General features: G+C 48.8%; 1 protein-coding gene across 10 annotated transcripts in view; it reads left to right on the forward strand.

Moving 5' to 3' along the window:
- The window catches only part of DNM2 (dynamin 2), a 77,147-nt gene that overhangs the window by 23,741 nt on the left and 39,421 nt on the right, over nucleotides 1-13,985 (forward strand). For all 10 annotated transcript variants that reach the window (XM_080930220.1, XM_080930223.1, XM_080930218.1 and 7 more), the window contains exons 2-3: nucleotides 5,147-5,220; nucleotides 12,358-12,507. In XM_080930220.1, the coding sequence (XP_080786346.1) occupies nucleotides 5,147-5,220; nucleotides 12,358-12,507 (224 nt within the window). The remainder of the gene's footprint in view (nucleotides 1-5,146; nucleotides 5,221-12,357; nucleotides 12,508-13,985) is intronic.

Raw genomic sequence — 13,985 nt, forward strand, 5'->3', positions numbered from 1 at the left:
TGGCTCTCAGATGTGACCATGAGCAGGTGGCACCAGGCCTGAGTGCCAAGGGCGGGACTGATCTGGGTCCTGCTGGATTCCTGACCAGGGCGGGACTGCTGGGAGGAAGCTGGGTGACAAAGCAGCAGCAGACCTGAGCTCACATGGCCAAGCAGGTGCCAGATCGCCACCACTGCCACCCAAGCTTCAGTGTCCCTGTCTGTGAAATGGCAGAGTCTGTCCTTCATCCCACCCTGATGTGGTGCCTTTCTAGGGGAGGAGGTTGGGGAGAGAGCAGCCTCGGTCCTACAGTCTGCTGTTGTGATGGAACGTGGTGTAGGACAGAGAGGTAGGAAGGAGACAGGGCAAGTGAGAATCATCTGTTGGATTTGGTTTATAATGGGGGAAAGGAGTCTGTGGGCAGATGGAGTTGATAGGAGCCAGTTGTGCAGAGCTTAGCAGGCAATTCTTCTAAGACATCCCCACCATCAGCAGAGGCCCTAGTCAGCTTGTCAAAGATGGAGCTTACTTGGCATGACCTCTAATCTCATAGCTTCAGGCTCTGAGGTCTTGGGAATTACCGAGATGATGAAGGGATCTCCACCCAGGACCTTTACCTGCATCCTGCCAGGTTCTCAAGTGGTGCAACTGGCTGACTCATCCTTCCTTGCTTCTGTTTGGTTTCCCTTCCTGAAGGCCTGGACACCCCGCCTCCAGGTGTTGGTTCACATAGCTGTCCCCACCTTCTCTACTCTGTCTGTACAGAAAAAGTAAACAGACCCTGGCTTTTGGATCAGCCACTGTGCTACCTCTTTCCTGTCCCCTCCCAGGAGCCTTTTTCATTTTCCAAGGGGGCCCTAAAACTATAGAGTTCTATAGGCTCTGAGGAGGAAAAGCTGTTTACAATGGTTCCTTTCACTAGTCCTGTGGACAGGGGATGTCCTTCTGTGCTATAAGTAACTGAACCACTGCCCAGAGAGGGCCTGATACAACCCAAGAGCCCATATGCCTCTGTCTTTCAACATACATTGAATCATAGCAGCCAACAGTGATTTATAAGGCACTGTTCAAGATGCTGGTGACTTGACCAAATGTAAGAACTCTGGTCTGTTACAGAACCACCTTCCATCTTTCTGTCTGAGGCTAAACTGACAGGAGTGGGAAGGAAGGATAGGCTCAAAATACAGCCTCTGACTATTATTACTAGGTGGGGAGTTCTCTAGGGAAGGGTTGCTTGGCAGAAAGTCCTGGGAAGGTCAAGGGTTCAGAGAGCCACTAGGGAACCTGAATAGTCTGGGACCCTGATTGTATTGGTCCAGCTATAGACCTTTGAAGAAGAGCTTTCTGGACATCTCTATTTAGGGGAGAGAGAGAGGGAAGAAGGGAAGGGAGAGGTAGAGAGAGGGGAAGGGGGAGGGGAATTATTAGCATACTGATTTAGCATTCTTAAGCCTCAGTGGTCCATCACACCACATAAACTAGACATGGTGGTGTACACCTGTTATCCTGGCACTTGGGAAGTAGAAACAGGAAGATTAGGACCAAGTTTGATGCCATCCTGGGCTACATGAATGACTCTGCCAAAAGAGAAAAAGAGAAAGGAAATAGAGGGGGAGCTCCGTTTGGAATGAGAAATGACACAGCACTTGACACTTAATTGACCACATACTATGTGCTATCCCTGCACCAGGCCTGGAGTCATAGAAAGGTGACCCCTGGGCTGGAGAACTGATCATGTGCTTACATAAAGAGATGTGGATGTCTTTGAGCCAGAGCACTCCCCATCCCCCACAGCTGGCAGAGTTTTACTAACCAGGAAACCCAGACCTAAGAGTGAAGAAAGCAGATCCAAGACACATAGCACAGAGCTGGCCAAATGGGGCTAGAATGCTAGGGCAGCTAGGACACACAGGAAATGTCATACCAACTACAAAGGAAATTGCTCATGCCCATGGGAAGCAGGTGGCCTGGGGAAGGAAGAACTAGATGAAGTGGAGACCGTCTCTGTTGCCAGCTAGGGACAACAGTTGGCATTTGAGAGAGAGCTACCTGGGAGACCATAGTATGTGCTCTGCTGTTCTGCCCAGAAAATACTCTTAAAAATAAAAGAAGAAGAAGAAGAAGATGATGATGATGAAGAAAAGGGCTGGGGCATGGCTCAGTGGTTAAGAGTAAGGTCCTGCTCTCCTAGAGATCCTGAGTTCAATTCCCAGCAACCACATGATGGCTCACAACCATCTGTAATGAGATCCGATGCCCTCTTCTGCTGTGTCTGAAGACAGCTACAGTGTACTCATAGCTAAAATAAATAAAAATCTTTAAAAAAATAAAATAAAGGTGTGCACCACCACCTGGCTCAGACACCCATTTTCTGTCCTTTTATGTGAAACTTAGGTCTTCAGATTTGGCGGCAAATGCCTTTACACCCTTAGCCATGGCGACCCTCTTAACCAGATCCTACATCAAATCCCTGAGGCAGCTAAGCGGGGTAGCCTGGGAGCTGTGCACTTAGTTCCGGGAAACAGTATTGCATCGGTTCTGGGCTGCTGGCTCCCCGTCTGCCCTAGGACATGACTGGTGGTCTCTTATTTAGCTTCTGCCTTCTTTGTTGCCTTCCCTACTGGCCACCAAGTCCCCAGCCTTTCCTTGTGAGAACTGGAGCTTGTTCTGGGCATCACAGCGGTCACCATTGAAGCTCTCTATGTCCCTTGTCTGGGACAGAGGCTGGTGATGTCTGAGGCATCACCATTGTCTTGCAGGGTGTCTGTCATCTCAGAGTCACTTAATGTAAAGTCACTGCAACACTGTGCTTACTGGTCCTGGGGTGGGGGTGGGGGTTCAGGGGCAGATTCACCCTCTGAGAGGCTGCATTGTAGGGTAGGAGCCTAGATTCTGGGACCTGGTGGTCAAGTCTAAGATGGACCTCTTGTGGTTCAGTCTAAGTTGCTGCTGTTTGCTGGTGCCCAGTCTCTGCACCTCACTTGGTTCTCTGAGACGGAGGCAACTGAGTCTGGCGGGATTGTACCGCTGTTAATCCATGCTGAGTGCCCTGCTTCTCACTGTCACACCGCTGTGACTATTCCACAATGCCCACAGAGTGTCTGACTATTAATCTAGTAGATGGGTTTAGTTTAGGACTTTTGAGACAGGGTCTCAACTCAGGCTGGTCCATAACTCACTGTGTACCAGGTGTGACCTTAAACACAAACGGGCCACAACTATTTTTTACAAAGTCCTTTTGAAACCAGCAGCCTAACCATAGCCAGTAATGGGGACAAACGTGACTCCTCCCTATGGCGCCGGCTCCATGGGCTCTATTGTAGTTCACTTGTGTTTTCTTTAAGATCAAAACAAATCCCCTTTACTTGGTCCACCCAGGAGGAAGTTCCTTTGAGAAGATAAAAGAACTTTTCTTTTATGTGTCTGGCTGCCCTAGCTCCTGGATGGGCTGTCAGTATTGTCCCCTCACCCCCGCTGAGCTGTGAAACTTTTGTTTAACAGGTTTACTTATTGTGTGTGCTCTTGTGCATATCATGGTGCATGTGTGGAGGTCAGAGGACTACTTGTGGGTTTTCTCTCTCTCCACCATGTTTGTTCATCCTGGGCATTAAGTTCAGTCATCAGCCTTGCTGGCAATGGACTTCTCCCCTTCTCCTGTCTTTAATTCCTATTGCAGTGTTGGGGATGGTGCCATTAGCTCCCCTGTGGGCTGTAGCCAAACTTGATGGAGCCTAGGCTGACCTGGCACCTGTGTTGGAGCCAAGGACAACCTGGACATTCTGAGTCTCCTACTTCTGAGTTCCCTCCTCCCCCTCAGATTCTCACGTGTCTCCGGAAGCCACTCAACCTTCTTGTGCTGTATAAAGTCCTGAACCTGGGACTTTACACACTGTGCAGGTGTCTGCCAGCCTGTATTGATCTGCAAATTCTTTAGGTCAGTGTTGTTTTGTTTTTGTAGTTGGTCACATGTAGCCCAGGCTAGCCTTGAGCTCTCTACATAGCTGAGGCTGGTCGTGAACTTTTTGATTCTCCTGTCTCCTTCCTATGTCCTGCTAGTGACTTTTCTTGAGAAATACAGTTAAGTATGCATCTTAAATACACACCCTGATTGTTCTGATAACTTAAAAACTGCTGATCACTGTACAGATCAGCATTGAGGCTGATTTTTGCCTCCCTAGAAAGTTCCATCATCATGTGTCTTCCCGCCAGTTCCTCTAAGGAGAAGCCTTTGTCCTGATTCCTTCCCAAAAGATCAGCTTTGCCTGTTTAGGTTCAGGTTCGTCTATCTGTATGCTAGCTTGTAGCCTGCGCCACATGCCTGAGTAGATGTGCGTGGGGTCTCTAAGATAGCATACTCTCCCCTCCTCTTCTTCCCTCCTCTCCTTTCCCCTCCTTGTCTTTCTTATCTTTCTTTTTTTGACACAGGGTTTCTTCTCTGTGTAGCCCTGGATATCCTGAAACTCACTCGGTAGACCAGGTTAACCTCTAACTTAGAGATTCTCCTGCCTCTGCCTCTGAGTGCTGGGGGCCTGCGCCCCCCTCTCCCCAACTGTGCTTATTTTTATACCTATTTAGAGAGGCCACACAGGAATAACTGTGGGCCAGCCATGTGGCAGTGCTGATGGAGACCTCGGGAGTTATGGCCTTATTTGCTGGTACAGGCATCGGCCACCATGGCCATTTTCTTCAGTGCTGGCAATCCAGCCCAGTGCCTTGAGCATGCTAGGCAAGCACTCTACCAACTGAGCCACACCTCTGTCTGTGTTTTATTTTGAGACAGCTTCTTGCTCTCTAGCCCTGTCTAGCCTACCTCAGCTTTCAGGGTACTGGGGTGACTGGTGGTTGTTTGTTTTAGCTCAGGCTGGCCTTGAATTTGATCCTTCCCTAGTCTTTCCTGTGGCTCTTTTGCACAAGGAGGGTCTAGTGGAAGTGCCAGGGCTCCAGCACATTCTGTGTTCACAGCTCTGTGTCTTTCTACTTAGTTCATTCAGGTCTCCCTCACTCCCTGGGGCCACAGACCCTCCGTAGCCCGAGGCTCCCCAGGGACCCAACTGGGGTTGGTGCTTTTGCTAAAGCTAGCAAGAGACAGTTGCCTACTGCCTGTGGTCACACTTCCTGCCTTACTAGCAGGACTGTGAGTCACTTCTGCTGCTTTCTCTTCTCCCAGGGACTTCCTTCCACGAGGATCAGGAATTGTCACCCGGAGGCCTCTCATTCTGCAGCTCATCTTTTCCAAAACAGGTATGAGAAATAGAAATTTCAAAACCCCAAACCAAGACAAGGTAAATAAAAAAAAAATAAGTAAAGCAAGGGACACAGAGGTAGCCCAGCTCATGAGGTAGCCCTGCTTTCATCCCACTCCCTCCCAGCCTGGCGAGGAGGTGCGTGCTTGTAAGGCTGGCACCAGGAAGTGAGTGCTCAAGGCCATCCTGTGACACCTAGACAGTTCAGGACTATCCTGGGCTACAGAAGACCCTGTCTTCAGTCTACAGCAACAAACAAGTACTGTGAGGAGACCACTGTGGGTTTAGATGGGGACTTGGTACCACAAGGATATTAGGGTCCAAGGAGAAATCAGAGCTCCTGGGTTGTTTGGGTTTGAGCTGCAGGTCTCTCATGTACAGGGAAGCTGAGAAACAGGTTGAAGAATACCCTTCTGCAGCCCTGAGTCCCCAAGCAGGACTGGTGCCCAGTTACTTTCTGATTTTTTTTTTTTTTTTTTTTTTTTTTTTTTTTTTTTTTGAGAAGTCTTGCCTGACAACCAGAATTGCTGGCTTGTACTTTTTGTGCAGTCATGGAGCAGGCCTGATGGAAAGAACCACTGTGCCTGGTGTTTGAGGTCCAGTCCATATTCTCAGGCTGCCCATTGCTCCCAGTATGCCCTGTTACTGAGTTGGTTGCTTGTTGCTTGGTGCCCAGGCTAGCCTCTAATTCTCTCAGACCCGAGTGCTAAGATGACAGCGCTCCTGAGCCACCATACTTGACTTTACTGTAGTTTTATTTATTTTGAAAATTTTTTATATATTTTTAATCATATGAATGTTTTCCCTACATTTCTACCATGTGTGTGTCTGATCCCTGTTGAGGTCAGAAGAGGGCATCAGATCCCCAGGCCTTACAAGTGTCTGAGCTACATCCCTAGCCTGTTTGATTGTTTGGAATTGTTAACTCAGGCTGATCTCCACTTGTATTTGAGGATGATCTTAAGCTCCTGATTTTCCTGCCTTTTAGGTACTGGGTGCTGGGATTATAAGTATGTACTACCCTGCCTGGTTTATGGAGTGTTGGGGATAGAACCCCAGAATTCATGTAAACTAGATGAACACTCTGCTGAGCTATAGTCCATCACAACTATACTTTTTCACTTCTTTTGAGACAGAGTCTCACTTTGTAGGCTAGGCAGGATTTGAACTATTGTATTCCAGATGGACCTTGAACATTCGATTCTCTGTTTGAAGCCTCCTGAGTAGCTGGAACAGCACACCCAAGGCCTGACTGGCATGTGCAGGAAACATTGGGGTGCTGGTGACTAGCAGGTCTGCTATGTTTTCAGATTCCTTGGCTGCCAAAATCTATTGAAATCCTGAGGTTCTCTGGGTCTGGGGTAGGGTTGGGAGAAGACATAAAAGGAATCACTGAATTGACCAGCATAAAGGATCAAATCAATTCCTGACCTTTCTCCATCTTGAGGGAGCCCAAACTTCCCCACCTCTTGCCTAAGGCTACTGCTTAGATCTTTGTTGGGACTGATCTTGGGAATATGACCAGACCTGTGAATAGCTATGGTGAGAAGGGACCTCTGACATGGGAGGAGGCATGGCTGCTTAGGGCAAGGTGACAGTTGTGGCATGGGGACATAGCTGGATCCTTTTGGGCTGAGAGGGCAGGTGTCTCTCAGGTGTGTTCTGTCCTGTATCCCCTAAGCTTAAGTGCCTCTGGCCCTTTGCCTAACGGTGGCATTGCTAGTCTTCTTATTTCAGACAGATAGATGCCCATATTATGCCTGGCCTTGGTGGGACATTGGAGAGGTGACCCTTGTGTTTCTATCTGTGTATTATGTCATCGCCAGGCTGCCCTACTCCCCACCCCTGGCCTAGTAGACGCTGCAGACTTTCATTCACCATGCTCATCTGGCTGAAGAGAATGTATCTGGGTTGTTTAGAGAGCAGTGGTGTGTGCAGAAGTAGAGAGGTCAGAGAGGGAGGTATATCTGAGCCCTAGAGATTGCAAGTTTCTCACACTGAAGCCTGGGACCTAAGCTGCAGAGCCAGAGATTTTGCCAAACAGATGTTCACTCCTGAAAGGTTCAGGAGTCTGAAGATGAGGCTTGTGAGGCCAGGCGTGGGTCCTCCCTTTAGTACTTCAGACACTCAGTGCCTTGGGGCTGCTTGTTCAGGCTGGTCTATTGAGCCTTGACTAGTAGCTGGTACTGTTTAAAAATTACCTAAGATCACAGGCACCAGAAGCCTAGTGGCCCATGGATGAACCCTGCCCTTGCCCAGAATCATCTGCTAAACTAAGTACAGGGGTTTTCCCCTCCCATTCCCAGCTTTCACCTTGACCTTGCTTGTCTATGATTGATGGGCCGTAAAAGAGATGTCAGGACATGGCCGTTACCTGCCGTAGTCCAGCCCCTCTTGCTCTCTAGGACAGCCATTCCTCCTTGCTGCGCCTCAAGCTCCTCTCTTCTCCCTTCTGTCCCTCACCATGTTCCACAGGACCACTTGTTAGATAAAACTGTTCTTTCTTGAGTTGAATTTTGTTTGAGACTGAATTTCATGTAGCTCAGGCTGGCCTTGAATTTGCTTATATCTGAAGCTAGCCTTGAACTCCTAATCCTCTTGGCTCTACCTCGAATGTGCTGGAATTGCAGGTGTGATTCGCCATGTCTAATTGTGTACTCATTGTGTCTCTTCCCCACTGGAACAGCAAATACGCTGAGGCAGGGGGATGCCAAAATACTTTGCTGTTCATTCTTGCCTAACGCCCTCTTGGGGCCTCGAGTCTCTGTCAGTGCTCCATCTGCATGGGCTAAGAGATAGAATGTGAGTGGAGCTGCCCACTGTTTCTCTCTCAGTACCTCCTCCTTGTGCTGTTTGACCATGACAGGCCTGTTTGAAACCTCTGTCTTCCAGACCCTGGGGTCTGAGTAGCCATCAGTAGCAGACAAAATCATACTTTGGTGTGTTTCTAGGTCTAAGAAAAAAATGCTTGGAGCAGGTGTGGCTCAAGTTGGGGGCTAGTTGAAATGACTGCCTCGTAATTACCATAGTAACAGTATATATTATACAAGGTGACAGTCCCTATTTGTCTCAAATCTGAAGAAGCTATGGGCTAACCATGAATAGCAAATGTGTGCCAATGTTCCCTTGTAAAGCTCTGTAAAGTTTTCATGCACAAATCCTTCAGATTGCTTTTTTGTTTGTTTTCTTTTTGAGAGTGTTGGGTAGGCCAGCCTCAAACTCAGTGTGTAGCTGAAGTGAGCTTGAGCTTCTGACCCATCCCTACCTCCCTAATGTGTGGTTACATGTGTGCCCCACACAGGGCGTATGTGTGCCCCACACAGGGTCTATGTGTGCCCACACATATGGTTTATGAGGTTCTGGGATGAAAATGTCCTCTACCAAAGTGAATAATCCCCAGTCCTATTTTTTAGATCTATTATTTAAGGTGCGTGCTGTAGGTACTTGTAGAGTCCAGAGGTGTTGGATTCTCCTGATCCAACAGGAGTTACAGGTATCATGAGCCACCTATGAGCCAACTCTCCAGCCCCCTCTTGGTTTCTTTGACACTGGAATTTAACTGTCTGACCTAGGCTGGCCTTCATTTATGTGAATCATCAAGGTTCACAGATCCATTTTGGTTGTTGGGTGTGTCCAAGGGTCTCTAACATGTCTCTGAGCCCCCAGACATTCTTGTCCAGACATGCATGCCAAAGCCAAATCTGAAGAAGGCAGACTTTATGGTCATGGGCCTCAGGAGCCGGTCACCATAGTTTTGTTCTTTGCCAGACTGTGGGTGAAGTCTTCATCCTCCTGCTTCCATCTTCCAACACCTAAGTACATGGTTAAGAAGCAGAACAAGGTGGAGAAGGTAGTGAATCAAACTCAGCCCGCTTATAGTCACATCCATGGAGGCAGGTAGAAGCTCTTTAGAAACCCCCTTCCCAGTTTATCTCCTAGGCACACAGGCTGCCCTTGGAAAACCTCTGGCCCACCAGGGTTAGCAGAATGTCTGCAGACCCAGACTCACCTTTGGTTTCTTCCTTTATCCCTGCTGTGTACCAGACCTTGGGCTGTGGCCTGTGTAGCCCACTAAGAGGTCCCTGTGAAGAGCCTATTTGGTTCACAGTGCAGGGAAGGCCTGGGGAGAATTCACGCTGCTGCCAGTGGATGTGTGGTGATTAGAATGCTGCAGTGTTGGCCCGGGGACCAGAGAAACTGGCTTTGTCAACAGGGAACATGGGGACCTGGATGAGCAGAGCTAGCAGTGACTTAGAGGCGTGGCCTAGGTTACTGATGACCAACTGACAGGGAGCTCAACCTTAAAGCATCGAGCACACTTTTTTATTTAACATTTGAGCATGTGTATTAATGGAAATTTTTTGAGGCAAGGTCTCTTTCTCCCTTGGAATAGCTGATTAAAGTCAGCTGACTGGCCAGTGAGCACTGACTGCCTCCCCAGCATGTGTCACAAGCATGTACACAACATGTCTTACCTTATGAGCTCTGTAAATCAGATGCAGGTCCTCATACTTGCACAGCAAGCATGTCACTGAGAGCATGTCAGCCTTGAAAGGTTCTTTTTAAGGCAAGGCTTTGCTTTATAGCCCCGGCTGGCCTCTAACTCATAATCCTGCCTTTGGCTTCTGACAGCTCCTGCAGGTATGAGCTGCCCCAGTGAGCTTAAAGCAGGCATTCATGTTAGGACCTGCCAAAGGTGCTGTGTGGCTTAAGTGAATGGCATGCCCTCCCTGGCTTCTCTCTTGTGTTAAGACAGGGAAATGAGAGTCTTTACCTCCAGCACTTTCCACATTGCACCTTGGGGCCCTCTGCTCATTAATGGCAGATTTGTTGGCTGCCACTCTCTGTCTTCGCACAGATTTGATTGGGATGTCTGTTCTGCTGGTCAAGGAGGGTGAGACCCAGTTGGGCCTTCCAGGGCTATCAACTGCAGCAAATACTGGGTACCCCCGTGTGCTGCTGTTGCTGCTGCTGCTGCTGGCAGGTTCCAGTCCCATGAACATAATGTAGATAGTAAAAGAGGCCAAGTCAGAATGAGTGGCTGAGTGGCAAGCAGGGAGACAGAGAAGGAAAGGAGCCAGACCAGCCCTGGCCTAGGTCCTGGCTCTGCTACCTTACCCTGCCACCATCTCACACTTACTGCCTGATCCGGAAGAGAACTGAGGTTCTGTGGGGGCTGGGCGACTGATCCATTTTTAGTGGCAGCTGCAGGAAGAGTGTTTCCGCTTGTCCCCTGGAGGCCAGAGCAGGCTGCCCTTGGGAAGTGGGTCAGCTAATTGTGTGTGGGCTGAGGGGGAGTCCCAGAGCCTCCTGTCTACACTCTCACTGGCCCTGCTTCTGGATGGCTAGCACACAGTCCTGGTCCTGCTGAGGTCACTGGGTTTGAGAGTCAGTACCTTTACGAGGTTGTCTGACCTACCCAGTCCCACCACCACCACTGAGCTTAAGTCAACCCCCATGTCCGCCCTGGGCCTCAGATTCCATGTCTGTGAACTGGCATTGTGTTTGTGTGTCTGTGAGTGTATGCTGTTTGTGCTGATGTGCACCTGCCTGCTACAGAGGCTGGAGGAGGGGGATGTCAGGTGTCCTCTTCATCCCTCTCCGTTTGTTCCTTTGAGGCAGGGTCTTGGGGTCTTACTTGTTTCATTTGAATCAGTATAGCCTTGCCTGAATTATTAGCAATTCTCCTTGCCTCTACCTCCTGAGTGGTGGGATTAAAGGTGTGCACCACCATGCTGGACTTGTTTTGTCCTTGCTAGGCTGGAGGTCAGCAAGACCCAGTGAACCTCCTCTCCCCCCTTGCCCTTTTGGGTTAGATGCATTTGTGGGATGCCTGGTTGTGGGTGCTGGGATTCACATTTCCATCCTTAAATTTGCACAACAAACTTCTGAGTCATCTCTAGCCACATGCTTTGTTTTTCTTAAGACTGGGTCTCACAATAGCCCAAGCTGGTCCCTGCTGGTCTCACATTCCTAATCTTTCTGCCTCTACTTTCCTGGATCTGGGATTACAGGCCTTGTCTTCACACTGCTTTATGCCTTGCTGGGGTGCCCCAGGCTCCCTGCATAACTGCCAAGACTGCCAACTGAGCTGCTGGACCATCTCTGCTTGTGGAGAGTCTTTCCTGCCAGGCCTTCTGATCCCAAGTTCTCTGTGTTGCTCCTCTTTGCAGCAGCTTGCCTCAGTGGTCCTGTAATTTGGACGACCAGGTGATTGTTTCTCAGATGTTTCACAGGGCACTTATCCTGGCTCTTTCTCCCTGCAGAAGACCTTGCTGCCTCACAGTGTCTACCAGAGTGAGTTCTTGCAGTCTTTGGACTAAAGCTGGCATCTCCCCAATCTTTAACTTAGAAAATTCAAACATCTAGATCCCAACCTGGCAGCTGATGCCTGCAGTTCAAACAAACATCTGTATGTCTTTTGTCGGACAGGATCTCCTGTGCGGCCAGTTCATTTCATTATCCTTCCTCAGTTTCTTAAGTACCAGATTTATTGGTACATGCTGCAGTATCCAATTCTTCCCAGTTTGGTAAACTGAGGCAATGGGACCTATCTGTCACTCCATCCCGGACCACATACTGAGCTCCAGATTAGCTTGGGACCAAGTTCCTTTATCAAAAAGAAAGTCTGCCAATGAAGAGTTAGTCACAAAGTATGACTCAGTACTCTTGTAAAAGGTCAGGTGTTGGGGTGCACACATAACCTCAGTGCTGAGGTGGTTGAAATGAAGGGCCAATGCAGTTTTATGGCTAGCCAGACTAACCTAACTAATTAGCCTTAGGGCCCATTCAGAGGCACTGTCACAAAAAACAACTTGGAGAACAACAGAGGCTGTCCTCTGGCCACCACAGGCCTATGTGCGTGTGTACATGAATACTTCACACACAGAAACAGACCCACTGCACACACCTTTAATCCTAGTAAGACAGATGGAGTGCAAGGCTGTAACTGCATAATGAGACAGTCTCAAAATATAAACCCACCCAATGAAATAAGAGAAAGAATGAATACCACGTTCCTCAAGTTCTGTAGGAACTGCAGTGGTTGTGTTTCTTCCTCTGCTTGGCATACTGCGTGTTCCTGTGTGTTCTCCTTTCCCACTTTCTCACCTTGAACATCTTTTTCCCGTGTCAGAATATGCGGAGTTTTTGCACTGCAAGTCCAAAAAGTTTACAGACTTTGATGAAGTTCGGCAGGAGATCGAGGCAGAGACTGACCGGGTCACAGGCACCAACAAAGGCATCTCCCCAGTGCCCATCAACCTTCGGGTCTACTCACCACACGGTAGGAAGCTTGCTGGGGACCCAGGGAAGCTGGTACGCTGATTGGGTCCAGGAGGATCTTCCCATGTCCTCAGCATCTGAGAAAAGCACGGACTGGGGAGGAGTGGGCGTGGTGGAGGAGTGGGCGTGGTGGAGGAGTGGGCGTGGTGGAGGAGTGGGCGTGGTGGAGGAGTGGGCGTGGTGGAGGAGTGGGCGTGGCCATGTGCCTGTAATCCCAGCTCTGGGGAGGTGAAGGGCAGAGGACAGAGCAAGACCCCATCTCAAACAAAAGCCAACATGTAGACCCTGGCTGGGGCTCAGTAGTGGCACTTGTGGCGCATGCATGGAGTCAATACCCAGGACCACATTTAAAATACAAATGAGCCAGGCATGGTGCTGTGTAGACCTGCAGTCCCAGCGTTCAGTAGGCCAAGACATAAAGACGGTATTTGAGACTGACCTCAGCTAAACTTTTGTAAAATGTTCTGTTTTAATTTTTTTTAAATGTTACTTTTTATGAATGTTTTTTCTTGGATGTATATGTATACATACCATATACGTGCCTGGTGCCTGAGGAAGTCATAGAGGGACTCAGACCCCATGGAACTGGAGTTATCAGTGGTTATAAGCCACCATGTGGGTTCAGGGAGTCAAACCCAGGTCCTCTGAAAGAATCAGTGTTATTAACCATTCAGCTACATTTTCTTTAATGTATTTCTTTAAATTTTCTTTTCTTTGTGTGTGTATGTGGTGTCACATTATGTGATGCACATGTGGAGGTCAGAGTATAACTTGCAGAAGTCATTTCTCTCCTTCCTCCATGTAGGTGTCAGGGAGGGAACTCAGGTCATCAGGCTTAGTGGCAGGAATCTGCCCACCTAGCTACCTCACTGACCCTATTTATTTTCTGTATGTCTCTTTCTTTCAAAACACAGTCATATAGCCCAGACTAGCCTCAAACTCATTATATGGTCCAGTTGACCTTAAGTTCTTCCTCCTCCGTTCCTATGTTCTAGGTTTGGCAGTTATAGATGTGTGTGCCCAGGAATGGTTTCTGTTGTGCTAGGATGGAAAGCAGGGCTTTGTGGAGCCAGGTGAGCTCTGGGCCACATGGTGAGTTCCAGGCAGTCTGGTCTGCATACCTAGACCTTGCCTCAGAAATAAGGCAGGTATGAGAGGAAGGCACATTCACTTCTTGGTGAGTAGAATACTTGCTGCACAAGAAAAAAAGACTGGCATTCTCCTGTAGCAGCCATGCAGAGCGCAGCACAGCACTGTGTGTCTGCACAGATGATCGTCTCTGCTCAGTAGCTACCCAGTGTAGCTGAGTTGGTGGCTCTGGGCTCAGTGAGGAAACCCTTTCTCAGAAGATAAGGTGTAGAAGGCAGCAGCACCTGCTGGCTAGTCTGATAAACAAGTTCAATTCCCATGTGGTAGGAGGAGCAACTGACTGCTATGGATTCTCTGACTTCCACTTCTTGATATGCGCATGCAAACACA

The sequence above is a fragment of the Micromys minutus genome (genome assembly GCF_963924665.1).
Source record: "Micromys minutus genome assembly, chromosome: 16".
Lineage (NCBI taxonomy): Eukaryota > Metazoa > Chordata > Mammalia > Rodentia > Muridae > Micromys > Micromys minutus.